General features: G+C 43.1%; 1 protein-coding gene across 1 annotated transcript in view; it reads right to left on the bottom strand.

Annotated features, from left to right (window-relative positions):
* The window catches only part of SHQ1 (SHQ1, H/ACA ribonucleoprotein assembly factor), a gene marked incomplete at its 5' end in the record, with an annotated part of 122,571 nt that overhangs the window by 67,081 nt on the left and 28,291 nt on the right, over window positions 1-27,199 (bottom strand). Inside the window, 6 exons of the mRNA XM_080914430.1 lie at window positions 4,253-4,380; window positions 10,764-10,876; window positions 18,049-18,209; window positions 19,062-19,184; window positions 23,634-23,698; window positions 24,802-25,100. Of these exons, the coding sequence (XP_080770556.1) occupies window positions 4,253-4,380; window positions 10,764-10,876; window positions 18,049-18,209; window positions 19,062-19,184; window positions 23,634-23,698; window positions 24,802-25,100 (889 nt within the window). The remainder of the gene's footprint in view (window positions 1-4,252; window positions 4,381-10,763; window positions 10,877-18,048; window positions 18,210-19,061; window positions 19,185-23,633; window positions 23,699-24,801; window positions 25,101-27,199) is intronic.

Genomic DNA, 27,199 nt, shown 5'->3' with positions numbered 1-27,199 from the left:
GTGTAAGCATGCCCAAAATGGTTTTTAAACACATCAACTCTTCTGAATGCTCATGTTTCAGTTCTTAAGTAACTATACCCATACCTGTCTGGCAAACCGAAAAGGAGTTAACCTCAAAGCTCCAAAGTTACATTCCATATGGAAGGATGTCCGCACACTATATATCACCTTCAATGATTATGCAGCAATGGAAAGGTTACCTGACTGTACTCTTGAATTTATAGATGATCTTAAAATACCAACTTTTTCTGAGCATTTCTACGTCCCATTTTGGCTTTCTTAGCTCGAATCCATTTTATATTTGATCCAATCAAAAGAATCAGAGGACATACAATAACTGAGGATATCGTCACAGAAATCAAGTCTCAGCTCACCAAACCCTATGAGGGCTGTGACTCACATCCCACAGGAGAGCTAGGGGTAGTCCACACACAGTCAGAGAGAACCCAGCAGTAGCACAGGCTAACAACACCTGGGTGGTCACCACCTCAAGCAACGTTTGTCAAGTATTTGTGTGACTTAGCTGCAGAGCTCACAACTTTTTAGATTGATATACTCCTAAAAATAATCTTTAGTGAAACAAAAGCCAGCTCAAAGCTCAAAAGGGTTGGAGTAGACACTAGTGCATGAAGATTAAAGTGGGTGGCCCAGGGCCACCTCCAACATTAGCAACCTCAGTGCTGTGTTTGAGATCTGCTAAGGAGCCTCATAAAGATAGGGAAATGTTGCTGAGATGCTTATCCTTCCTCCCAAATATCTTTTGACGTTGTTACTTTTAAACCTTCTCTTCCACTTTAAATCCCCCTCCCAAACATCCCTGTCTTGTCTGGATCAGCAATCCAGCCATCCGTAATCCGCTCCTCTGAGTAACACATATCTGTCTGATACACTGTACGTGTACTGGAAACATATCAAGAAACTGTGCTGCAGTCAAGCCCTAAGCTCAGTGGGCAGCCCTGCCGTGCCACCGCTTTCAAAGCTGACACTGCCAATCTCCTCAAACACTCAAGGTCTCACTGGTGCCAAACAGGATGGCCCTGCAAGGAAGTTCATGGACTGTAAATGTTACGTGGTGTCATAACAAACAATTATGTGCCAAGACGCTTGGGCTGATGTTAACCACTGAAAGACAACTTGGGAAATGTGGTGAGTCCATCCTCGTGAAAGCAGAGCTCCGAGGGAGCACGGCACTTAACACTGTCATTCATAGGCCTTTGGGGAGGAGAATCTGGATCTTTATAAAGATGAAAATGTTAACAACATTTTCCCTGCTGTGACTCTGGACTCCAATAAGTACAGCCACTGTCACTACCCAGGCAAAGACAGCAGCAAAGTTTACCATTTATAGCATATCTAGAACTCAAAACAAAGCAGGTTACCATAGTACAATGTAGGACATCATGGTGCACCCCTGTCATCTGCTCTATCCTATTAAGTGGCAACCCCTCACTGTGTAATACAAAACAGGAAGGCAGGCAGCAGAGGACAGAGAGGAGGGAGGAGGCAAGAGACACTCAGCAGTGTGGAACTTAGTAAACAGAACTATAAAGCTACGTCTTGCTTTATTTCTTTTCTCCTGTATTTTATCCTAGTTCAACACACTTCAGTTCATTCCTCCAGTTCTGGGTGACTTGAATATCTGGCTAAGAATTAAAAAAAAAAAAAAAAGAAAGAAAAGAAAGAAAAATCTCATTAACAAGGCCATTAAAGCTTTGTAAAATGTTCAAAATGGCAATTTGTCCAAGAAGCCATCCCATTCCCGCTCTCCTGCCGTCAGCTCACTAACAATCATCACTGGCCTCACAATGCAGTGAGCTTTCCCACACACGGCCTCTCTCAATCCTGAGTTCTGAGGCAGGCGGAACCCAAGCTGTGGTCACACGGCCGGCAGAGAGCAGGGACGATAAATGCCAGTCCCATAATCAGCTATGCCCTGCCCACACTTAACTTTACACCTGGCAAAGTGGAGAACAGCCTTCCTGTTCCACACGGCTTAAGTTCTTCCACCTCAGATCACATGCCCTGGCTGTTTTAAAAGGCGACTGTTAGAATGAATCACCACAATGGCTGAGCTGACTGACTGCCTGAACCGCCAGCCTGGCTACAAGCCACAGGTCAGACAAAGGTCGGCAGCAGCAGTTAAAAGATAGCACTGGCTCAGTCTGCTAAAGTTACAGCAGATCTAGCTCTGCGCACTGCCGACATTAGAACACAGTGCCAGTGGCTGAAGGAGAGCAAGCTACAACTGAAGTCCAAGGGAACGCCGCCTTCGGATTCTCAGGGCAACTAGCTCACTCTGGTGGAGAGAAAGCTCAATTACACAGCCACCAGCTTACCTCACTCAGACACTCCAGAAACTGGAGAAAGCAGCTGACCTTTGGAGCAAACTTCTTGAGACCTACTTAGAATATCATTAGCTACCTAAAGGAGGAAGTCAGTATGTTCCACCTGCAAGTCTGTTAGCGGGGTTCATAAGCTCTCATCAAATGCAACCCCAGAGCACAACAAAAACAATGGCACACATATCCAGTCTCAGAATCAATGGTCTAGTTTCTAAAGTTACAATGGCAATTTTCTACTCCAGTAGAAATTACCTAAACTCTAACAAAGCTTAATCACAGAATCACTTAATAACATATTATTTAATGCCTATTATATAATAATCACAAAACCACATGCTAAAAGAAAGGAGTGAGCAACAGGTGACTGGTCAGCTCAAAGACAAGTTTTAGGTGCAGGTGCAGAAGAGACCATACGACTCAGTCAGACCGAGTGAGCAAAGGCTCCTGTGCCATCGGTGAGAGGAGTAAAGCAGACCTCAGGCGATGTTCCCCACGCTCGAGAGAAACGATGCAAACAACAGCAGCCAGTGATTTTCACACAAGACAAATGGAGTGGTCTATGTGTGTTCCAACCTACAATACAAATCCACAACAAAGATGGCAAGAACACAGAACTTTTTGTGTACACCACCTTAAAAGAAATATTTACATGTGGCATCTATACTTCAAAATCACCCCAGCCTAGGAATACAACTTGAGAGTAAAATGTGTATAGTATATATAAACCCCTGGGTTTGATGGTCAACACAAAAATAAATTAATTTTAAATACACTTAAAACTTCTAACAGTGACTGCATTTGGGAGGGGAGGTTTACACGCAACTTACAATCTTTAGAATATATGTTCTTACCTATGTATTAAATGCTGACATTCAGTTTTAGTATCTACAGAAAAGCTAAATCAGCCTATCAGACAATGTGAGACTCCTGCTCTGATCTAACTGGAACCATCATGACTCTACTGTACAGACTCAGAACAGGCAGCTTGTACTGGAGCCGGTGATGAGAGCAAACACCCCCAAAAAGGACTTTGGGTGTTGGAGACTGGTGCCAATGCTTTGAATCTGCATGTCCAGATGCTGAAGGGCCTTGTCCCCAACTGGTTCATCTATCAATAAAGATGCCAGTGGCCAATGGTTGGGAACAGGGTGGAATACTTAGAGCTGCTCAGTAGGATGCAGGGAGAATCTCAAGGACTAGGGGATCCTGCAGTATCAGCAGGAGATAAAGCCAACCAGCCTTGTGAGATTTGGGGTAATTGGCCCCTGGCCACTCCCCTGATTTGGCCTGGGGTAGCAGGCAGGCGGAGGTATAGGAGTGCCCAACCTTTAAATTAGCCAAGGCACTTAAAAATTAACTGATGTTTGTGTGTGTGTTCTGCATTGCTGGGTCTGAGAGAGCTGCTGGGACTCTGAGTGATGCTTGTGTTCACAGTCACCTCTGTGGCTTGTAAAATCCTCACCTCAGCATTCTTCAGTACGAACTGTAACCATGTTCTGGAAACTAAGATGGGGAGACAGCTATTCTGGCTTCCTCATCCCCCAACCTGTGAATAAACTGGAGAGACCATATCCAACTCTTTTACTAGGGCTGGAATGAGTCTGGGTCTCTCTCTTACTCATACACAATTAAAAACTTAAAAGGACTCTACTGAGTCTAAGGTAAGATCTATTTCATGAGGACTGTCCAACAAAAATAAGCTGAGTGATTTAGTGTGGAATTCTACAGTACCTTACATTTCAATTCTACCAGCAAAGAAAGGCAAAGACATGCACCAAAATTAGCTATCAAAAACCCCATTTTCACAGTGAAAGACAGTTAAAATCATGCCACACAACACAAAAGGCAGTGGCTTGGCGCAACAATGAGAGTTTTAAAATCACAAATGATGCTAATGTTGAGTTTCTTACCGAATGCAGCAGCATCCCCTGGCTCCTGGCTCTTTCCCAAAGAGGCCATCATTTCTGCATGGGCATCATTCCACCACGGATTGTACTTCAAAATCTGTTCAACTGCCTCATCTTCAAAGAAGTCAGCTCTACTCAAAAATAAATGGGCTTATTAAATCAGATTGCACTGGCTCTTCTTCTAATCTTAATTTATCACATTTGCACAGAAATAGAGACTACACCAATTCAATACACACTGAGAGAAAACCGGGTGTTGTGCTGACTCTCTTTATGGTTACTAATCCCATAAAGCAAAAGGCAACCACCTAACAAAAGGAGCATTAGTCATTCCTGATCCTCTACACAGAAAGCACGCAAAGAGCTGTCCTTCCCTGAGCTCTCACCCTACACTGACCGCAATGCCATCCAGAACTGATGCTGGCTTTGTTAGCAAAGATTTGAGCAATGTTAAGATAAATAAAATGTCTTTCAGGCTCAGCAGCAAAAGCAAAATGAAACAAACAAACAAATAAAACAGATGAACATGTAAATCAGGATACTGCATTTCCACAGAGACTGAGAATACACACATACAGACACACACACACACACACACGCACACACACTGATGCACACTATTGAACATGAATATCTTCTACTAAAATACTACCTACTTTATTGAGCTATGTTAACTTTAACAGTTCCTTGAGATGAAAACAACCTTTGTAGACACTAGAAAAACCCCATTCTTTGGAGGTTTTCTGTACTTTCTCAGGTTGAAAAGTAGTGTTCTTGGGGAACGTATAGATGAAGATCTGCATCCATGATGCCCTCCACTCCTTCCAGCACCAACAACTGAGAAGGATCCCACTAAAATACTCAGTTTACACAGGTGGAAGCTGAGGCCCAGAAACGTGATATATCTTGGCCAAAATAAAATAAAATAAAATAAAAACAGTAAAACAGCTGGTAAGAGGATATGCATGCCTGCCCCTAAGCCCAAGTTTAGCTGCAGCACCCATATGGTAGAAGAACTGACTCCCACACATTGTCCTGACTTCCACATGCATGCTGTAGCATGTGCAAGCTTATCTTATGGCCCAAAATAAAACCCTCCAAAATGGTAACTTATTCTGGGTAAATATTCATTTACTCAGCTACCATTCCAATAATCTAAAGTGGGATGGGTTATTCTGTTTTCCATTTTTGCATTGTACTGGATATTGATCCTCATACGTCACCATGCTGGGCAAGTGCTTTACCACTAAGCTATATCCCTAGCCTGCTATTCATTTTATTTTTGAGACAGTCTCAATAAACTGCTGAGGCTGGCTTTGAACTCACAACATAGCTCAGGAAGGCCTTGAATTTGTGATGTTCTCTAAATCTTAAACTTACTCCTTATAGTCCTCACTAGCCTCCAGCATACCTTGGGCTACACCATCAGACCCACCAATGGCTTATTCTTTACACTGTCTATAAATTAAGAGCTACATAAATATGACTCGTGACTAAGCATTTGCTTTCCATAATCAACTATTTTCACATTTTTAAACACCTCTGAATTCATTGAATTCATATACATAGTTCTCTACACACACATAGCAACAAAGAAACAGGAAAAGATTAAACCTGTCATGAGGGGTCCACTATTTAATCAGAACCAAGGACACAAATACAGAAGTCTAGAATACAATGTGGTTTGAGGTAAGGGGGCACATAGAAAAGCCACTGAGAAGGGCACCCTCTGTCAGTGATGTCTGAGCACAGCCTTGAAGGTGAGTTATTCATGAAATGGGGCAGGGAGGAAAAAGCTAGCAAAAGATCAGCATGTGTTAGAAACACACGGGAAGCCATGAAAATGCAAGTGTCAGCTGTTGCTTGGTATAAAGCACAGGCAGGGAGGGCAAAACTGAAGTAACAGGAGTAGTGGGGTCCAGATCACTAAGAATACTTGCCGTCACACTCAGGAGAGGGGCTGCTGTCTGAAGCCGAGGAGCCCCAAGCATGGGTGGAGAGCATCGACCTCACAGCTGACTGATCTGATGAAGCCCACAGAAGGCTGTGAGGTGGTCAGAAGGCTATAAGAAGCCATGTGAGAAGAGGGCCAGAAATGTGAAGTAGAGGAAACCAAAGGGAGACACAGCACAGCTTTAGGACTGACTGACTGTGTGGAGGAAAGATGCCAAAGACACACCTCAGCTTGCTTGCTTTCTGTATATGTTTAATTTGCTTTGTTTTGTTTTGTTTGTGGGTTGGGGAGGGGGAGATAGGATCTCTCTACGTAGCCTTGGCTGTCCTGGAAATCACTATATAGGCCAGGCTGTACTGAAACTGACAGGGATCTGCCTATGTCTGCCTTCCAAATGTTGGGATTAAATGTGTGCATCACAATGTTCTAATCCAAATAACAGTAGTGAAAACTAACAGACATCTGTAGGATGCCCAGCCATTCTCTAAACTTCAAACTTGCTTCTTCATAGCTGTGTGGTTTAAATACGCATGGCAGGAGGTGTGGCCTTATTGGAGGAAGCGTAGCCTTGTTAGAGAACCACCGTGAGGTGGGTTTTGAGGTGTCTTCCTATGCTCAAGTTGTACTCAGTATGGAAGAGAGCCTCCTCCCGGCTGCCTGCTGAAGACAGTCTCCTGATGTTTTCGGATCATGACTCAGAACTCTCTGCTCCTTCAGCATGTCTGTGGCATGCTGCCATGCTTCCTGCCATGATAATAGACTAAACGCCTTAAACTATAAGCCAGCCCCAATTAAATGTTTACCCTTTTAAGAGTTGCCTTGGTCATGTCTCACCACAGCACTGAAGCCCTAGCTAAAACAATGGCCCTCCACCAGATATGCCACCGACTTCCCCCACTGGAGTGAAAGAGACAGGATAGAGACTCATCACATTCAAGTGGACTCTACAGAACAGTGAGTCAGAAACTCTTTCAAACCAACGCTTGCTGTGCTAGCACACACACACAAACAAAGAAACAAACAAAACTGATGTTTTATCCAATGCTTCTTCCTATACTTAGAGTGCTGAATAGAAAGCCCCCATCCAGCCTCCCAAATGCTAGCTGCAATCTACTCAATACATCAAAAAAGTAAACAGACAAACAGATCAATGTGTCAGCCTCTTTAACAAACTCCTAATAATGAAAATCTACCACAGCTTAAAATACTATTCCAAAAAAGGCTTGGATCATTTTTGGTTTTTCGTGATCTCACAGATGTTTAAAATGTTGATTAAATCCTTTCCCTGTTCTCAACAAAGAAATAAGCATGATTTAATAAATTGGTTATGATAATTTTTCCCCAATAATCAAAAACAAATGTAGGAAGGAAAAAATACAATATCTTCATGGAAAGAAATAGAAATATTTGGCCATATATAAAGGTGAAACATTACTAAGGAATACTTCAAGATGTTGCCTACAGACTTTAGTGTAAAAATAGCATTCAAGCCAACAAATGGCTCACAGGTAAAAGCACTTGCCACTCAAGCCTGGTGACCTGAGCTTCATATCCAGAACCCATGCTAGAAGGAGGAACAAATCCTGAAAATGTTGTCTAATGACATGGTACACACCTTTATTCATACACACTAGTGATAATAAGTGAAATTTAAAATTTCTAGAATCCTATCTCAAAGGAACAAATGGTGTAAAAACTCAGCAACAATGAGGTTCACGGGCTGTAGGACATACTAACACAATAATCAAACCACATTAGATCTCTATTTCACAACACATTCAAAACAGCCATAACCTCAAAGCAGATAGAGTTTACTTTGAAATGTATAAATTCTTCTTTATAGGCAGTTGGCCCAACGCCATCCTGCTTAGGCTAAAATCACATTCATTTTCTTGAAGCCCTTTTCAAAACCTGACACGATCACTCCTCTGAGAACACTCTTTAAGACACATGAACATTCCACTCACACTAAACAGAAAATGAGCTTCTGGGGCCAGCGGGATGGCTCAGTGGACAGAGACCCTCACAGTGGGAGCTTTGAATCCTGCACGTTGCTCTCTGATCTCCATACCTGTTGTGACACCTGTACACATTTGTAACTTAGTTACTTAAAGGAAATAAGCTTCTGGATACAAAAGTGCAGAAGCTGGAGGGAAACAGGCTGCTTAGACTGTCATGCTGCCAACGATAAACTTCAATATCCTAATCTCCTTGGGCTACAAACGTATTCTTCTAGACAGTTCTTCTAATTAAGCTACCTCCCACTTAAAATTTCAGCCTTCAAAAGCTCATTCTGTTTTCAGACTGGCTGAGAAATTTGCTGACAATGAAAATTCTACTTTAAATATTCAGCATGATTCTAAATGGGTTTCTTCAAATTACTCTTCAGTGGACCTTTAAAACCACCACTGAAGAGATAAAAGTAATTAGAAATGGCAGTCTAAATGGAGCAGAGTCTCTCAGATGTCCTCCACAGTATAACACAGCCCACTCTTCCCTGGCTTCCCTTAGGATGCTCAGCCATTCATCACCACACATCACAAGACTCACTTCTGCTATTCCAATTAGTATCCCACTGGCTCACAGGAGAGAGAGTGTTAATCACAAGAGCAATGGCAGTTAGAGCGGAGAGTACATGAGAAGGAAACAGAGTGACAAAGGAAGCCTCTTTTCAAGTCCTACCCATCTTCCTTAAGAGTAGTGTGACCTTGGGCAAGTCCTTGCACCTTTTCCTCCTTGTGGAACAATTCTATGGGTGGACATGATAAACTGAAAACACTGCCAAATACTGGAACGTGGTGATTACCGTTATATGGGTAACAACTTGAAATCACTTGGGAAAATAGTAAGTAAGTACTACATCAACATACGAACTACACTCATTCCCTACACACCCCCAGAGTCAGGTATTCAGAGTGAAAAATGCAAAACACGCTGTTATCTGGTCAATAAGAGACAGCACATCTCTGTTTTATTAAGTTCCTTCCCAAATACAGTTCTGACTGCAGCAAAGGGCACAAGAGATTTGGGTGGAAAACACAGCACAACTACGATTAGGTTCCCCTGATGCTCTCGCACAAAGGACAACTACTGTGCACTGTAACTGGTAGCAGATAAAAGCTCCAGGAAGACCCTAGACTAGGCAGATACAGCACATGTAGATGTGGATTCTTACGGAAATTAAGACATATTCGGTTACATAGACGAATAACCACGACAAAATTCTACTTGAAAGAAGTACAGACCCTCTCGTGAGTTTGATGCTTTTAAGCCTGGTGAGGAAACTATTAAAGCAGCGGTTCTTAACCTTCCTAATGCTCTGATACACAGTTCCACATGTTGTAGTGATCCCCAGTCATAAAATTATTTCATTGTAACTGTAATTCTTCTAGTAGTATGAATTGTAATATAAGCATCTGATATGCAGTATATCTGATACGTGACCCCAAAAAGTGTCATGACTCACTGATTGTGCTAAAGAGTTTATTGAGAGTTCTCCACTGCAAGTGGGCCCTGTACCTCACCTGGGTGGCCCAGTACAGTTGGTTACAGGGGTTGCAGCAGGTGAGCCAGCCTAAGGGCGTGAGTGTGAGAGAGCTGAGCTACCACCCAGGCCCAGATCCAGGAACTTGATTTGGCCCACCCCAACATCTACCCTGTCTATGAACTGCAGAAGCACATGAAGGGCTGGCCCTGCAGATCCAGAGCTGTAGGGTCTCTATGATACAGGGCAACAACAGGACATCTGAGAGAAGGCCCATTGAGGATCCAGTAGTGATGCTATAGCTGAAGACAGAGGCTTGAACCAGACCAATGACTCACTGCCATGAACATTTGCAAGTAAAAAGGTGTGGCCAAAGGGTGTGCTGTGGGGAACACTGTAACACACTACAGCTTCCACAATAAGATTTTTTTTTTCTTTTTGAGAGGAGTTTGCAAGGGCAGAGGATGGGTATGAAGAGACTGGGAGATGAGTAGGATTGGAGTGCATAATGTGAAATTCACAAAGAATTAATAAAAAGTTAAATTAAAATAAAAATGAGTTCTCCATTGCTGGTATAAACTAAGTAGCAAGTTTGCAAAGGCCACAGATGTACAGCCACTACAGGGTAGGTTCAGTGTCCATTAGGGTTAGTGCCTTCACTAGTTCCAGGATCTGACATGGGTCTAGTACACTGAGGACTGTGGAGATGGATTCCCCAGTAGAGTGCTTTCCATGCGAATACAAGGACCCAAGTTCAGATCCCCAGCACCTAAATAAAAAGCCAGGCATGGTGATGTAAGGACAATGGAGACAGATGGATTCTTAGAGCTCACTGGCAGAAGCTGGCCAGCCAGCCTGGCTGAAGGGGTGAGCTCTGGATGCGGTGAGAGGCCCTGACTCAGGAAATAAAGCAAAGAGTGATCGAAGAAGTCACCATTGTCAAGGTTTGGCCTCTACATGCTCACATAACTGTTGCACACACACACACACACACACACACACTCGAAGCTTCTGAAAAAAAGTAAGGAAGTGTGAAGTAACTAATTTATTTAACTGTCACAAAAGTTCATACTCACAGATAATGATCTGGATCAAATTTGGCCAACTCAGCAGCCAGGCGTTTCTGTCTCCGCTCAGCCACAGGAGTGAAATCTGGATCCTTAATATCGATGACCTCACTCAGTTCATCCTAAAAACGCCAGAACAAAAATGAATTAATCATAACAAAATCATAAACAAAAATGACAGATAAAACTATCTCAAATTTTAGTTTTCAAAAAATCAAATACAGAGAAGGGAGGAGAAACATGAAAGTTGGAAGAACTGTTTGATCACTAAAGTATGAGATGCTTATAATATTTTAATTCTGATTTAACAAAAATTTAAGACAGGTGTGGTGGAGAACACCTTGGCTCCCAGGACTTGGGTGGCAGAGCTCTCTGAGTTCAAGGTCAGTCTGGTCCACACAGCAAGTTCCAAGTCAGCCAGAGCTACACAGTGAGACCCTGTAGCAAAACAATCAAACAAGCAAAAAACCCACAAATGTTTGAATTCATTATTCTGTAGACTCTGATAGAAACTTCCAAATAAATCATCTCATTTAACCCATAAGACAAACTGACCAGCACCTACTAGGGATATTAGCATCTAACACAAAGGATCATAGGTCTTGCCACCAAACCTGATCACCAGCATTCAATCCCTGGAACCTCTATAGTAGGAGGGGAGAAACAATTTCCAGTTGTCATCATGACTCTACACACATGCTGTAGCAGGCACATGCACACACATACACTTATTTATTCAAAAATTTTTACACGAAATCAGAACTGAATAAACCCTCACAAACATACAGGAACATTTAATTCTCCATTCATTTTCCTGTTCAGTCCTAGAGATCTGAAAGTTCGTGAAGGTAGGAGGGTCTGAGTACATCAGGCATCTTTAGATACAGAGAGATGCTCAGTTGGTCTCAGAATCCCAACAGACTATACAATGAATCCTGTACAGTCTCCTGTGTGAAGGTGCTTGTCATGCAGGCCACAAAGATAGATGGAAAAGACCACCTTCCATTTGCACATTTCAAATTTTTTATTACTTTTATTTATCATTTTTTCATTGATCATTATATTTCATCGTAATTTTATTAACCCATTAATTAAAAATTTAAAGAATCTTTATGAGTAATTCTGACGTCTAGGACCTTATCTGAATCTTTAAAACTCTAATCCTAAGAATCGCCCTTACTGTCTTAACCAAGATGTGAACATATGAACATGAAGCATGTTTCCCAAGAATTCTACAGGCCAGCCATAAACAGGAACTGTGACGAGACCTCATCTTTTGTTTGTGTCCACTCCCACACCTACTCCATTCCAGGCAAGAGCTCAAAACCGGAAGAAACAAAGGATCTAGGTGGGAAGAAGTCAAGCAGTAACTTGGGAAGGATGTAAACTGAGCCGTATACATGGAGAAGGCAGAGTGACAAAGCAGAGCTGCCTGTGCAGCTAGTCCCAGACCTTACCCAGTCCCTTCACTTCTCTTCCGCATACGTCACAGCACGGTAGAGCTGGGGCCAGAATGCAAGGTCTCTAAAACTGCAGCAAGCCATGGGGAGTCATCCAAGCACAGTCTCCCACTGCAGGAAGCCATAGGGAGTCAACTGAGCATAGTCTCCCTATATAACTAAAATTTCCAAGTTAAAAAATCAAGTTCTTGGGCCAGAGAAATGGCCCAGTAGGTAACGTGACTGAGTTCAATTCCCAGGAGGAACTGACAGCCAAAAACTGTTTTCTGACCTATGCTCATACGCCATGGCTTTTATATAGACATGTACACCACACAAAATAAGTAAAATAAATAATATGTAGCTTTAAAATCAAAGTAAGCTCTTTCTTTCCACTAAGCATGTAGGTCTTAACCTAAGTACATTCAAATATAACCAAGGGATCCAGTGACCTTTTTGGAAGCCAGTAGATCAACTAGAATATCTTAATACTTTCCAATACAAATATTTGAGGCAACAACCAGACAAAAGCCTGTCCACAAAAACAAAGTGTGCATTCCAAAGTACCTTTGCAATATGCTTTTTGATCACCTGGCATTTCCCTACAGAAATCCTATTATAGATAGTAGGTGAGAGTCTCAGGACAGCCATCGAGTTTATGTGCTCCATAATAAACTGAAAGAGAACACCCGTGATGCAGAGCTTGACAAGCACGCAGCAGCGTCTCCATGGGAGAGCTTGCCGTGTGGAGCCGGCAGAGCATCTCCTCCACAGTGCAGCATCAGTTCTTCCTCTCCTCAGCTTCCTCACTGACATCCCAATTCCAGCCACAGGCCAGGGCGCACGTGGGCCAAGGCCTCAGGAATGAGTTCATGGCTTGCCATGGGGCCATTTTCCTTCCTTGGACTGCAAATCCGCAGGATGATGCCATCCCTCTCTCAGCTCCTCTTGTCACAAGGCCTTTCTTCTCCTCCATGATTAAAGTGGACCCACATATAAAATCTTAATCATAGTTAATCTCCCCGTTACTATTATCTTCACAGGATGGGTAACCACACAGATGGCTTTAATATTTTCTTGGGGAGGGGGCAGCATTTGGTGCTACAGGATGTTGTAGGTCTTAGACGATGTAATACAGGGCTGAATGCACCCACTGATGTCGAATTTCTTTTCCTCTCTGTTTTATGGCTATTCTGTTACTGACTTCCTACTGGGAACACAGATCCCACTTCCGTTTCAGACTCCTTACCTGCCAACAGCTATTAAAGTGTGAGTGTGGAGGGAAGGGAAGGGGAGGGAGACAGAACAACTCATTATTACACCAGAACAGATTTACGGTCGAGAATGGGCTATGATCAGTGAGGAATGACAGAAAACTGTTTCAGGGAGCGGATGCACTGAACCTCCACTCCAAGCTCCGCACCGTCGTGCCAGGCTCTCCTTTCAAACTGATGCCAGCCTTTCCCTCTGGTCCAAATCCACATACTAGACTTCTTTCCATTTATGGTACATACAGCTTCACTCTGACTCTCTGCATCTATGGTGTCCTGGTCATTATACTGCCACATGGACCACATTCCTCGAGGAGTCACCCCCAGTCTCACATTCCGCTCTGTCTTCCTCCTTCTGTTACTACTGCCATTAGCTTAGCTTATCTGTCGTCTACACGACTGTCTACCTTTCCATAAAATGTTTCACGAGGTGGGGGTTCTGGGTACCTTCTTTTTCACTGCACACTCAGTGTGTGTGCTGGTTAAACCACAGTCATCATAAAGGAGGGAGCCTTAATTGACAAAGTGCCTCCACAAAATTGGGCTATAGGCAACCCTGTTGGCACTTTCTTAATTAGTGGTTGATGGGGGTGAGGGATAGGCCCTTTGTGGGTGATACTATCTGTAGGCTTGGTCCTGGATTCTATAAGAAAATAGGCTGAGAAGATATGAGAAACAAGTCAGTAAGCAGCACTCCTCCATGGCCTTTGCATCAATCAGCTCCTGCCTCCAGGTTCCTGTCCTGCTTGAGTTCCTGTCCTGACTTCCTTCAATGATGGACTAAGACGTAGAAATATAAGGCAAATAAACCCTTTCTTCCCCAACTTGCCTTTGGTAATGGTGTTTCATCACAGCAATAGTCACCCTAACTAGGACAGTGTGCCCGGCAGTCAGAAGGAAGTCATTACTGAGTGCAGAGTGCACAGAGGCTCTGGACCGGTCTGCTTGCTGGAACACAGATCCAGTAATGAGCACACAGATAAAATATCCGATCTCATGGGGATGAACTAGAAAATACGAAAGCAACTCCTTTCAGTGCTGTCTATGCTCCCCTCTAGTCTCATGACTCAAAGCCACCACAGCAATGCAACAGACAGGTCACACACCACCTAGCTGTTCCCAGCTGGGCAAACTCCACCTGCATTATTCTCTGTGTCTACCGACCATAGCCCAGCTCAAACTGGACCATAGTCTAAAGCTACAGCAAACTAAAAGCAAAGGCCTTCATAAGCCCTGTACACTTATTTGTTCCCCACAGAGCAGCACACTTCGGGGAAGCTGCAGGAGACGGGCTTAGCTGGCAGGAAGGAGTAGGTTCTTATGGGTTTATTATCCGTCTACTTCCTATCTTACACAGCTTCCTGGTCCTGAGCAGCCTCTGCCGCATGTCCTCGTTACTGTGAATGAGCTGCTCTGGCATGCCTTCCCTATCATGACATACAGAAAACATAAAGCAAAATCTTTCCTCACATGATTTGCTCCTATACGGTACTGTAATAAGAGCAATGGAAAGCTAATGCAGTGTCAGACTGGAGTCTAAAGAAAGACATGGCTGGCGGTAGAGCATTTTCTTAGCATTCACGTGGTCCTGAATTTAATCCTCAGCACCACTAAAGAAGAAAAAGTCTGAGGCATCAATCAACCACAGGAAAGAAAGAGAAAAGTTCCACCACCTAAACAAAAGCAGTCCCTTTTCTGTTTCAGAAAAGCTGTGGTCACTAGTTGCCGAGCAATCCGAGGATGAACACTGCCAGAAAGAGGTCATGGAGGACCAAAGCCACGCTTGTGTTCGTCTACATCACAGACCAAACAGGACCCAATCTGGAAAGACAATGAACTGCATGCACATCTGGCCAGCGTGTCTCCAGGAGACAAAGATCTCAGGGTCCCTGGAGCAGCCAAAGGAAAGCAAGGGCCAGAAGGCCTGGCATCCTACAACTAAGGCTGTCCCCAGAGTCGTCCAGGATTGTTACTGCTGGCAGCCACCAGTGCCAACAGCTTGTTGTGCAGCCCTGACTCTGAGCAGCCAGGGCAGTTTTCCAAAGGTGGCTGGCAGAGATTTCAAAAAAAGGAGAGAGAGAGAGAGAGAGAGAGAGAGAGAGAGAGAGAGAGAGAGGGAGAAGTAAAGGGTGGGGTCAGTGAAAGAGAATTTGCTCCAGCAAAAAGATTTTCATCATCAGACAAAACAGAGAAGTTTGCAAGCAAATCTGTTTAAAAGGAGACAGGATTATGCTTTTGTAAGTAGTTAAATTATTCACCAAAACCTTATCTGGGTGTGGGAAATACTGGGTTTTTTTCCTTTGTACTTCTACTTTTTTATTTTTTTTTTAATAAGTACACTGCTTGTAGCATCAGGGAAAACAAAGCTATTTTCGTTGAAGAAGAGTGGGGAGATACTGGCATAATACTAGTGAACAAATGTTTTGGGTGTGTCTTGACCCAAAGGCTAGAGAAACTAAAATTGTGAGAAAACACAGTTCTAGACCACTTTAATATTATGAGAGAACTGTTCCAAAGCCTCTTACTTGCGTGATAACCTTTTTTAGGAGCATCTACAGCTTCTTCACTAAAGGAAAAGAACCTGCTAATGTTACAGGACCTTTTTTTTTTTGCCACTTGGTGTGACTGTCACCAACAGTTGTAAACACAGAACACTGCAATAGCAATTGTGTAAGATTCTGAGAAAACACACTGACCTCACTATGACTTCTAAAACTCTGATTAATCTCCTCTCTGTCTCTCTCTCTGTCTCTCTCTCTGTGTCTGTCTCTGTCTGTCTGTCTCTCTCTCTCTCTCTCTCTCTCTCTCTCTCTCTCTCTCTGTGTTCCATTCCTGTATGTGGATAAACTGTGGATAAACGTGATTAGCCTGCTGCCTGTTCCTGCCACCATGCCATTCCTTTCCCAGGATCAAAGACCCTCCCTCTAGAATCATAAGTTCAAATAAACTCTGTCTTTCCTAAGTTGCCTTTGGGCACAGCTCTATCACAGCAGCAGAAACCATGGTAGGCTGTCAACCTGAGTTTGACCCTGAAACCCATGATGTAAGAATGAATTCTGAAAGTTAACTTCTGACCCCCCCATATACATGCTGTAACTCAAACACACCCACTCACATGCACAGGTCATACACATATACATAAACACAATTATAACAGATTTTAAAATTAAGTAATTTAAAACGTGCTGGGAGAGCCAACTAGGTGTGGTGACTCACCCCTGGCATTTCATCACTGGAGATACTGAGACAGAAGAATTACCAAAAGTTCAAGGCTGGCCTGATTTACATTCCGAGTTCCAGGCCAGCCTGAGCTATAAAGTAAAAACTTGTCTCAAAAATTGGGAGGGAGGGGGGTGGGGGAGGGGGCACGGGACAACCAGAACAAACCCATGTTGTTTTAGATAAGGTTTTGGTGCCAAATTAAACATGTTTGGAAACTGGGCATTCCCAGAGCTCTGGGCTCGCAGTGTTCTGTGAATGACAAGCCTCTGCTGTTAGCAGTACACTATGCAATTATCAAACCCTGGAGTTCACTCACTTGGGTGGCCTTTTCTCTCTAAATTGGAAAGTAATACTCATTCCATTGAAGTTTGAAAAAGAGTTTAGCAATTTTAGATAGTTAAGCTAAAAAAACAAACTAAGCCTTTCTGACAGAGAAAGAGAAAATGTAATCATAGAGGGGGGACATACAGGGATCCCAACTAGACTGATAGTTCATTTTTTAAGAGGAGTGACAGATACGATGCTTTGGTCACACTATTCAGAAAGACACAGAGTACTACTTACATACGTGTTCTGAAATACCACGTTATCTCAAGAGCATATATAACTTTTTGTGTTTCAAAGTCCCACTTTTTAAAAATAAAAGCTAGGTATAGTGTTATATATCTGTGCTTCTGGAACTTGAGAACGGGAGGCAGGAGAACCAGAAATTCAAAGCCAGCTTTCACTACACAGTGAGTTCCAGGACGACCAGGGATAAATAAAACCCTGTATCAAAAACCTGTATTTCTTAACAACGTTGATTTAAAAAGCAATCTAAATTACTTATAAACAATTTTCAATAAATACAAAAACCTGACCTAAAAGGGACTTGGCCTCAACTGAACTATGGTTCTCTAGTACCCTCTAAGGAAGGAGAAACCCTTCAAAGTGGCCACGCTACATCTGGACTGGGCGTTAACTGGTGTCTGGGACACTTAAAAGAGCAACCCAAGTGTGTAAAATGAGAACAAGCAAAACTAAACAAAAAGCTCACAGGCTCATCCCCATCAGAAAATTCTCTCATGCACATGTGCAGTGGAAGCTGTATCATGTCCTGTCCTCAGAAGCATTACACTTCCTTCAGGATGTCCAGAAGCACCCGGAGAGATGTTATTTGTATTCAGGAAAGTTAGCTCCATCCTAGATGGCACTTTCCCTAAAGACGGCTTCAAGCTTGTCATGGAAGGAGTACACAGCTGCATGATCCTTACATACACGTAGCTCACTACAGGCCCTAACTATGTCACCTTCCATAGTCCTTCTTAAAACGTGCCTGGGTAAGCAGAAACACCGGGTGCCAGTGTTTCCAAGCCAGCATACCTGTAAGCGCTGAACCACACCTGCCCGCAGGTTTCCAAATCCATAGTGACACTGCAACCGAAGGGTACTTTCTGACACCTCTTCATAGGGAGTCTGTTCAATTTCCCAGTCGAACTCTTCATCCTCATCATCAGCTCCTTCCTCAGAAACCCCGGAAGCACCTGGATGTGTTAAATATTAGTTTATTGCTTAAAGTTCTAAGGTGTCTGGGTACAATGAGAAGAAGTTGCTACAGGAAAAATGCCTGTATTTGTGCACTGAAGGCCCAGACAAGAATAGTCACAGCCCCGCAGATTGTGATGGGCAAGAAGTGGAACCAGTCCAAATGTTCACCATTGTAGGAGGTATAGATAAACTGAGAAAATTGTGGGCTGGAGAGATGGCTCAGTGGTTAAGAGCACTGACTGCTCTTCCAGAGGTCCTGAGTTCAATCCCCAGCAACTACATGGTGGTTCACACCATCTATAATCCAATCCAACACCATCTTCTGGTATGTCTTAAGGTAATGACAGTGTATTTAACATAAAACAAATCTTTAAAAAAAAAAAAGAACATTGAGTGTAAGAAGCCAGATGAAAAGGAACACACTCTGGGAGTCATTATGTAAGTAACTCACAACTGGGCAAGGGGGAGAGTACTGGTGACCTATGATAGAATGGGGTACAGTACCTGGGAAGAGTGATCCCAGGGTATTGGAAATGAATGAGCACTACAGTTTGTGAGCTATCGAATGTTCATAGTAAGTAACTTTTTCAATCATACATTCTGACAAGACAGAATGCTTTAACCAATAAGGAAAAAACAAGACTGGACTACTCCTCCACTACTGGTCCTGCCTTTTAACTATTATACCAGATGAGCTATTTTCACAGGGCAGTTGAACTTTTCCTTTTTATTTTCTTCACTTGAACCTTTTTATCTCTGATTTTCTATCCCCGAGTCTCCTCCCCTAGAAACACAAATGATCACAAGCTTTCCTCTTCATCTTCATTTCCTCCCAATAGTAAACATACCTATTTCTTCCACAAGTGGCTTGGCAGACCTGGATTTCCGTGGTGCCAGAAGAGCAGTTAACATGTTCAGCCCCTCAAAATGCTGGCCAGGAGTTTCCTTAGGCAATCGGATGGTAAAAATTCCTTTAAAAGAAATTGTTGTATACTCAGACAGAGTAAAAGACTCAGACTTCATAAGTACATATAGGGAAATGTAAGTCCAGGTAATATATAATTCTGAGGAAAACTTTGTAATTATGTGTTACAGCTCTGCTCCAGGGCAGAAAAGGCTCCCCCAGTACAAGTGTTACCGCTTGTAAGGGAAAGGTATCTTGGCAGTGAGGAGCCAAGGATTACCACAAAGTCACACACCACAACAAATCTCACACAGAGATTTACCAGGAGGAAAAACTCAGGAGGGCAGCAGCAAAGAACTAAGCAGAAAATGGGATTTACTAGGGTTTCCTGAGGGCAAGTAGTTCGAGGTGGGGGTGTGGCAGGGCTTTCCAGGATGGCCTGGCATTGGAGGGATTAATGGCCCAATTTTGGTGCAAACTCGAGTATTAGTGGATTTTTTTTCTATAGGAAAACACCTGACCACTCCCATCAGGGGCTGGGACAGTCATGAACAGTCATTAGGGAAGTCTGAGTGGAGCAAGGCCTGGCCCTTGGAGCTTCTCAGATAGGGGCGTGGTCACTTCTGCACTGGAGTCTAGGAGGTTTCTAGGAGTGGAACTTCTGTCCACTGCAGGAAAGGCTGTCCTGCCGCTTGAATTGTCCAGAATAGCCAACAAACTATACATCTGAAAAGAATTAATATTCACAACATGTAATGAGCTTAAAATACAAAATACTCAGGCTGGGCTGGGCTCAGGTGGTAGGTGTTTCTCACATAACCATAAAGATCTAAGTTTGAATCTCTATATTCTACATATACAATAAACTGAACACAACCTATAATCCCAGTGCCTAAAAATTGAGACAGGAGAACCCCTGGGGTTTGGTGGCCAAGCTGAAGCAGCAAGCGCCAAGCACCAGATTCAGTGAAAGACCCTGTTTCATTAGGTAGATTGTAAAGAAGAACCCAAACAGTCAACCCACTTGTCTACAGCCATGTGCACATACACAACCACAAGCTGGGTATACACCACCTACAAACACAGACACAGAAGAAATATAGACAAAAATCCACCAACCCAACCCAATGGCAAATAAACACATGAAAAAGGTGTTCAACATCTTTAGCCAACAAGGAAATGCAAACTATACTGGAGCCTGTCTTAGCTCAGTCAGAAGGCCTCTCAGGAAGAAAACCCAACAGCAATGTTGGCGGGGATGCAGAGAGAAGAGAGCTGTCAGAGCACTGCTAGTGAGAGCATGCTCTAATCCCACCACCTCGGAAATCAGTAAGGGTGCCCCCAGAACACTAAAGCCAGAACTGCCATATGATCAGCTACCACTCCGAGGTGTAACCCTAAGGCCAAGTTATCTTGCCACATCTAGATTCCCTACAGCACATTCACAGCAGCCAAGGTCATGGACTCCGTCTAGGTGTCCATCAATAGATAAATAAAAAATATGTATCTACACAATGGATATTTACTAGTCATAACAAGAATGAGATGGTGTCATGTGAAAGAAAATGGATGTAACTGGAGATCATATTGAGCAACAGAAGCCCGACTCAGATATGCTTTGTCCTATTTGAGAACCAGTCTTTCTATAGATGCATGAACAGAGAGAGAGAGAGAGACAGACAGACAGACAGACAGATAGACACAGACAGACAGACACAGAGACACACAGACAGACAGATAATGTGTAAATAGAGGATAGATACATAGTAGAAACATAGATGATATTCACATCTCTCTCTTTCTCTTTCTCTCTCTCTCTCTCTCTCTCTCTCTCTCTCTCTCTCTCTCTCGTGTGTGTGTGTGTGTGTGTGTGTGTGTGTGTGTATGTGCACACATGCACATATGACCTCATGTATGAGACATAAAAGCTAGGGAAACTGGGGGAAAGGACACAAGTAGGAGAGGAAAAGGGGAGAAGGGAGAAAGAAAACAGCTTAGAGTGGTGAACATATACTTGAAAGAAATTGTTTTCATGAACCCTAACACCATCTGCAATGAATACACACCAATAAAACATTTAACCAGATTATTTTTAAAACGTAATTCCTTATGGGATTCTAAAATTTTGCCCATATAATAGATTTAGTAACTATAAACCAAGAAAAAGTCTTAAAGGGTGGTGCTCTCCCAAAGTTGTCTTTTCTATCAGAAATTAATGTGTCCGAACCACAGAAAGCTTTAGTAGCGCCTAATACCATCTTAACCTAGTCAAAATATCCAAACTCAAAGAGTTTCAAGTCAGTGGCTGAAGAGGCAGCAGCACTGCCCTACAGTTACTGATTAAATATGTGTTTCTGGGCTATGGGAGAAATTGGATACCTAATCCAAAAAGAAGCAATGACTTTAAAGCTACATCAAAGCAATTATAGCTTAATAATTTCCTTAGTAATTCAAGAGAATTTTTCACTTTTTTTTTTTTTTTGAGACAGCTTTGCAATGTAGCCCTGGCTAGCCTCAAACCCACATGAAACTATGTTCCTACCTTATGTTCCTGAGCACCAGGATTACAAGTGTGTATTCCATTTCCAGTCTACTGTGTTAAACATTTAACTTCCATCACACCAACATGCAATCCAATATATCAAATACAACCTGACCCTGACGCCCCCATTTATTCAACACCTCAACGCTAAGTACTTTTCAGTTTCCTTTTGCTTTTTAAGGTTTATTTTATAAATTATGTGCACATGAGAACAAATGCCTATGGAAGCCACAAGAGGGTGTCAGATTCCCTGGAGCTGGACTTACAGCAATTGTTAGCCTCTGTGTACTGCAAACCAAAAACTTTGGTCCTCTGTAAAAGCAGTATATGGTCTTAACAGCGGAGCTATCTCTCCAGCCATAAAGTTTAATAATTTCACTGTCATATCCACAGCTAGGACAGCAGCTCCCTCACATTCATTATCACATCATTGTGAGTGAGAATTTAATCATGTTTCTTTAGTCTCATTCTACCCCCCTCCTTACTCTAGTGCCCAATAGTTACTAAATAAATTACATAAGATTACTATACAAGCTACTCTTTTTTAATTAAAAAAATATACTACCATGCATGCATGGGGTTGAGGGGATGGGACAGACTGTGCTTTAATCCATGTGTGGCAGTCTGAGCACAGCTCTGTCTAGTCAGTTCTCTCCTTTACCTTTACATGGGTTCTGGAAACCAAATTCAGGTTACCAGGTTTGCTAGACAAGCGCCTTTATCCACTGAGCTACTTTGCTGGCTCCACAGCTGCTCTTATTCCAAACTCAATACAAAAGAAAAGACAGTAGCTCCTATAAGAGTACTATTCATGGGTTTTGTGGCTAGCTTAAAATGGGGGCTTGTCATTCATGAAAAGAAAATCCAATTAATCTTTAAAATTTTTCTATGCATAATTTCTTATCTGCTATTTCTATGCATATTATTATATATTTCTATGCATAATATCTCCTGCTATTAAAATTTAAATTTGAAAACTATAAGAAATTTTTCATTCAAAAGCTTATGAACCATCCATCCATTAAAAAAAAAAAAAAATCAATCATTTCAAGTTGATGTTTACTTTAAACATGTGCTAAATACAGCAACAAGTCCAGAAAATTAAACTAGAACTTTTGACTCAAATTTACTTTAAAGATTATTGCAAAACACTTTAAAAGACTGAGATAACTGCTACCAGTCAAAAATCCAGAGATAACGGGCACTAAAGATTGAGGAAAGAGTTATGCAGCATATAGCAATTGCTGGACATCTGAAAGTCCCCATTGCATCTTTAGAGACTACTACCATGTGGGTATATAACATAAGGAATCTACCAAGTCCTACCCAAGACTGGCCTATGGCTCAGTCAGTAAAGCACTTGCCTTACAAGCAGGAGGACCTGAGTTTGATTCCCAGAACCCAAATGGAAGCATAGAGGCAGTGGTGGATGTGTGTAATCCTCCAGCTGGGGAGACAGAGCCAGTCTGGCCTAACTGATAAGCAACAGGCAAGAAAGAACCTTGTCTAACACATTCCTCAAGATGACAGAGGTGGTGCTTTGGCTTCCATTTGCACATGTGCACACATATGAACCCACACATATACAACTCCCCTCCATACATTCTGCCTCAACTGTATGTGGGAGAGAAGCTAGAATATAGGCTGAAGGGAGGGAGTTCAATCTATGCAGCCCTGGGGAAGCCGTGAAGCTACATCATCCACTGTGGCTATTTCAAGATCACCAATGCTCCTGCCCAAATAACTTCATAACTCAAAGTTATTAATAATTTAATAAACTCTGTACCTTAATAAACTCAAAGGTTCCCCCAGTGAATTTTGGTGGAATCACATTTAGATTTTCAAATGTCCCTTCTAGGGAATGGATGTTTTAGCAACATGAACACGAGTATGCACACGCTCGTGCACGCGCACACGCACGCACACACACACACACACACACACACACACACTATCTAAAATCCCAAACCATACCTTTATCTGCATCATAAGATCCCTGCTCAGATCCATTTTCTACGATCCTTCCAGGAAGTGTTAATCTGCAGATTTAACACAAGGAAGGTGATCATCAATCAGAGCAAAATCTTAGTCATCAAAATCTAGCCACCATTCGAATGGCAACTGTTCCATACGTCTTTCACATTTTACAAGCTAAATAACCTAGATTCACTCTTCAAATAAGAAAATAAAAATCAAACATGACCCATCTTCCCATTTGAATACTTTAGTTACCAATAAAATAGAGCGGGGAGGGAGGGAATCTCACAAAAAAAAAAAAAAATTAGCAAATGCATTTATATTTGTTCTGCTTTACTTTTTTAAACTTAATCTGTAAGGTAAGCTTCATGTTAGTTTTATAGATTAAGAAAAAGTAGTATATACAGGGTTCCATATACGATCCCTGATTTCAGATATCCACTGAGGAGTCCTGGAAGTATCTCTCATAGGTAGAGAGTATGCTAAGTAAGATCTAACTGCTCCCACAGGAGCAGTGAAGAAACCGGCTTGACTGCAGCTTGACTCAGTTAAAAAGCAGAGGGCAACTGATGAGCAAGTTTAGGAAGAAGACTCTCACAGCATCCTCCGTACAAGGGGGTTAATGGTTCTGCTTAACTCAAAGTACGGCTATCAAGATTAAAATGACATGTGTGCACTTAAGAAGTTGGTTGCCTACCACACTGAAGGTGGCGAGTGTCAGCTGCCACTACTGTTTTGGTTCAACACGAAGAAAAACCTAGACGGGCAAATGCTAAGTACTGCTCGCCTCTGCAGCCAGGCAGAAAGAAATTGGCTAATCTGATGTCAACGGGACCTGAGAACTTCAGGAAGCAGATAGCATACGGGCAAGAGTCATAGGACCGACCCACGCGGGGAAGTCACCACGCTGGGGGTGGGGGGAAGGCGCGGGCGTACAGTGAAAGAAAAGCACAAATCAGGAAGGATCGAGAAGGAGGCTGACACTGGGTGGGTGGACCCGTGCTTGGTGGCGGGATCCACAGATGCCGCAAGAGGCGACTCTGCTGCAAGTAGACTGGGAGACTGAAAACCGCCGCAGAGGTAGCAGCGAAGAGACCCGCGAGTGTGTCCGCGAGGCTAGCTTGGGCTCCTGAGTGTAAGCGGAGGGCGGGCGGCGGGAACTCGCCTGAGAAAGTACGGCTTGGCGTAGAACTTGAAGTCCACCCCCTCGAAGTACACATCGAACTCGGAGGCGCGCGCGTGGGGCACACGGATGGCGACGGTGAGGAAGTCGCGGTCCTGAGTCAGCTCGAACGCAGGAGTAAGCATCGCTGCGCGCGCCTGAACACACCACAGCCCCGACAGGTCGCTTTGCGAAAGACCCGCGCGGTCTGCTACAGCGCTTCCGGACGGAGGCGGAAGTAAGTGCGTGTGGTACCGGAAGTCCCGCCCTGCGCTAGTCTCCTTGGAGACGGGACGCTTTCGCTGGCAAGGCGGAGTTTTTAAACAGATTGAGAAAAGATGCCCTGGAGCCAGGCTTGTTAGGAAACTTCAACTGAGGAAAATTTTTAGAAGAATTGGAATTCTAACCGAGAAATTTGCGGACTAACCGGAACACGAATTCGCTTTAGACTCACTAAATGTATATAGAGAGACTTAGAAATTATTTTCTAAGGCTTTTTTTTTTTTAAGTCAACAAAGTGTCTTTAAATTGCTATGCGGGCGTTTCCCAGTTGTAAGACCTTAAGCTACAAAACGTCTCTATAGTTCAGACAGCGCTATTCTGAAGGATGTTGTGAGGATAGCATGGAGGGATCCATGAGGAGCGCTGTACCCTTCGAGTAGCCGGCACTCAGCAAGTAGGAACAGGTTCTGCAGTAGCCACAGCGACGTCCCTATCAGGTTCCCTTCAGTTCTCACCTGCAATGCCCAAAACTGCCCCGCTGGTGCCCTCTCCTATCCCCTCTCAGGTTCCTCTCCCCTTCTTAGTTCCTTCTTTGAATAGTTTATTCATTAACGGAGAATCTAACCCACACTGCTAACAAACTCCAAGAAAAAGAAGTTCAGAATCCAGATGCCTAGTCAGCACCCACTCTGAAGAATTGTGCTTCCTTTGGTTTTGTTTCACATTTCTCTGTTTTCATACACTGGTCAGAAACAGTCTTTTGTCTCTTTTTTCTTCACGTTATTCTTTTTAGTTCCTCTGTTATCCTCACCCTCCCAATGCCTTCCTCCTCCCCCTTATGTTCTCTTGAACTTCCTTAACCCTCATTTCTTTGACAGGAACTGCCATAGTCCAAATCTAGTGTTGTGCTGGCTAGTTTATGGCAGCTTGACCTAAAGTCATTTGAGAGGAAACCTCAATGAAGAAAATGTCTCCATAAAATCAGGCTGTAGGCAAGCCTTTTTAATTGGTGATTGACAGGGAAGTATCCCTTTGTGGGTGGTGCCATCTTCTGGCTGGTGCTCCTGGATTCTGTAAGAGAGAAGGCTGAGCAAGATCTATGGGGAGAAAGCCAGTAAGCTGCACCCCTCCATGGCCTCTGCATCAGCTTCTGTCTCCAGGTTTCTGCCTTGTCTGAGTTCCTGTCCTGACTTCCTTTCATGATGAACAATGATATGAAAGTATAAGCCCTTTCCTCCACAAGTGGCTTTGGTCATAGCAATTGTAACCCTAAATAAGACGAGTAGGAATTCCCTGTTTGTGGGTGTCAATAGAGTAGCTGGGCTCCACTTGCACTTGTAATCTCAGCACGCAGAGAAGTCAGAGGCAGGAGGATTGTGCAAGTCTTTGACTAGCCTCACTCATATAATGAGTTCCAGGCCGCACTGTGTATCCTAGTTTGCCTTCTATTGTGGTAAAGACCATGACCCAAAGTTACATATACCTTACATTTCCAGGTCACAATGTGTCCACCAGGAAAGCCAAGGTAGGAGCTTGAGATGGGTATTACAGCAGGGACCATGGCCCTTTCCTGCTTGATCACTCTGCTCCTTTATACAAGCAAGGACCACTTACCAGCCCAGGGGGTGGCACCATCCAAATACATTGAGCCTTCCCTCCTCAGTCAATAATCAAGAAAATGTTGTCATAGATTTGCCTACAGTCCAAATTGATAAAGACATTTTCTTAATTGAGGTCCCCTCTTCCCATATGACCTTGGTTTATACCAAGTTAATAAAAAACTAATCAGCTCTCTGGGCTACACAGTGAAACTGTTGCTCAAAACAACGCTGATAAGAACAATAACAAATAAGAAATACTGGTAGGAAGGGTTTAAAGCCATTTCCTATGACAATAAAGATCCCCAGATAGCCTCAAAGGCCTTCTTGACATTTGGCTTTTTATGATTCTAGGGAGACACTCTTAACATTTAATTGCGACTCAGAAAAGAAAATGGCAGCATTAGAAGGCTCCCAGCTATGTAGCAGAACTATAGTGAGCTTTGTTCTGATTTCTCCTTCTCCTTTCTGGAAGCTCTGCGAGGAAGCCATTTATATTCTGTTCACTTGCACAGGGTCGCACAGTTTGTCACTGTCTTGGTGGGCACAAGGATAGTCTCATCTCTAGGTCCAGACTCCAA

Source organism: Micromys minutus (assembly GCF_963924665.1).
Source record: "Micromys minutus genome assembly, chromosome: 3".
NCBI lineage: Eukaryota > Metazoa > Chordata > Mammalia > Rodentia > Muridae > Micromys > Micromys minutus.
Note: the sequence above shows the minus strand (reverse complement) of the source record. Positions and strands in the feature narration are given on the sequence as shown.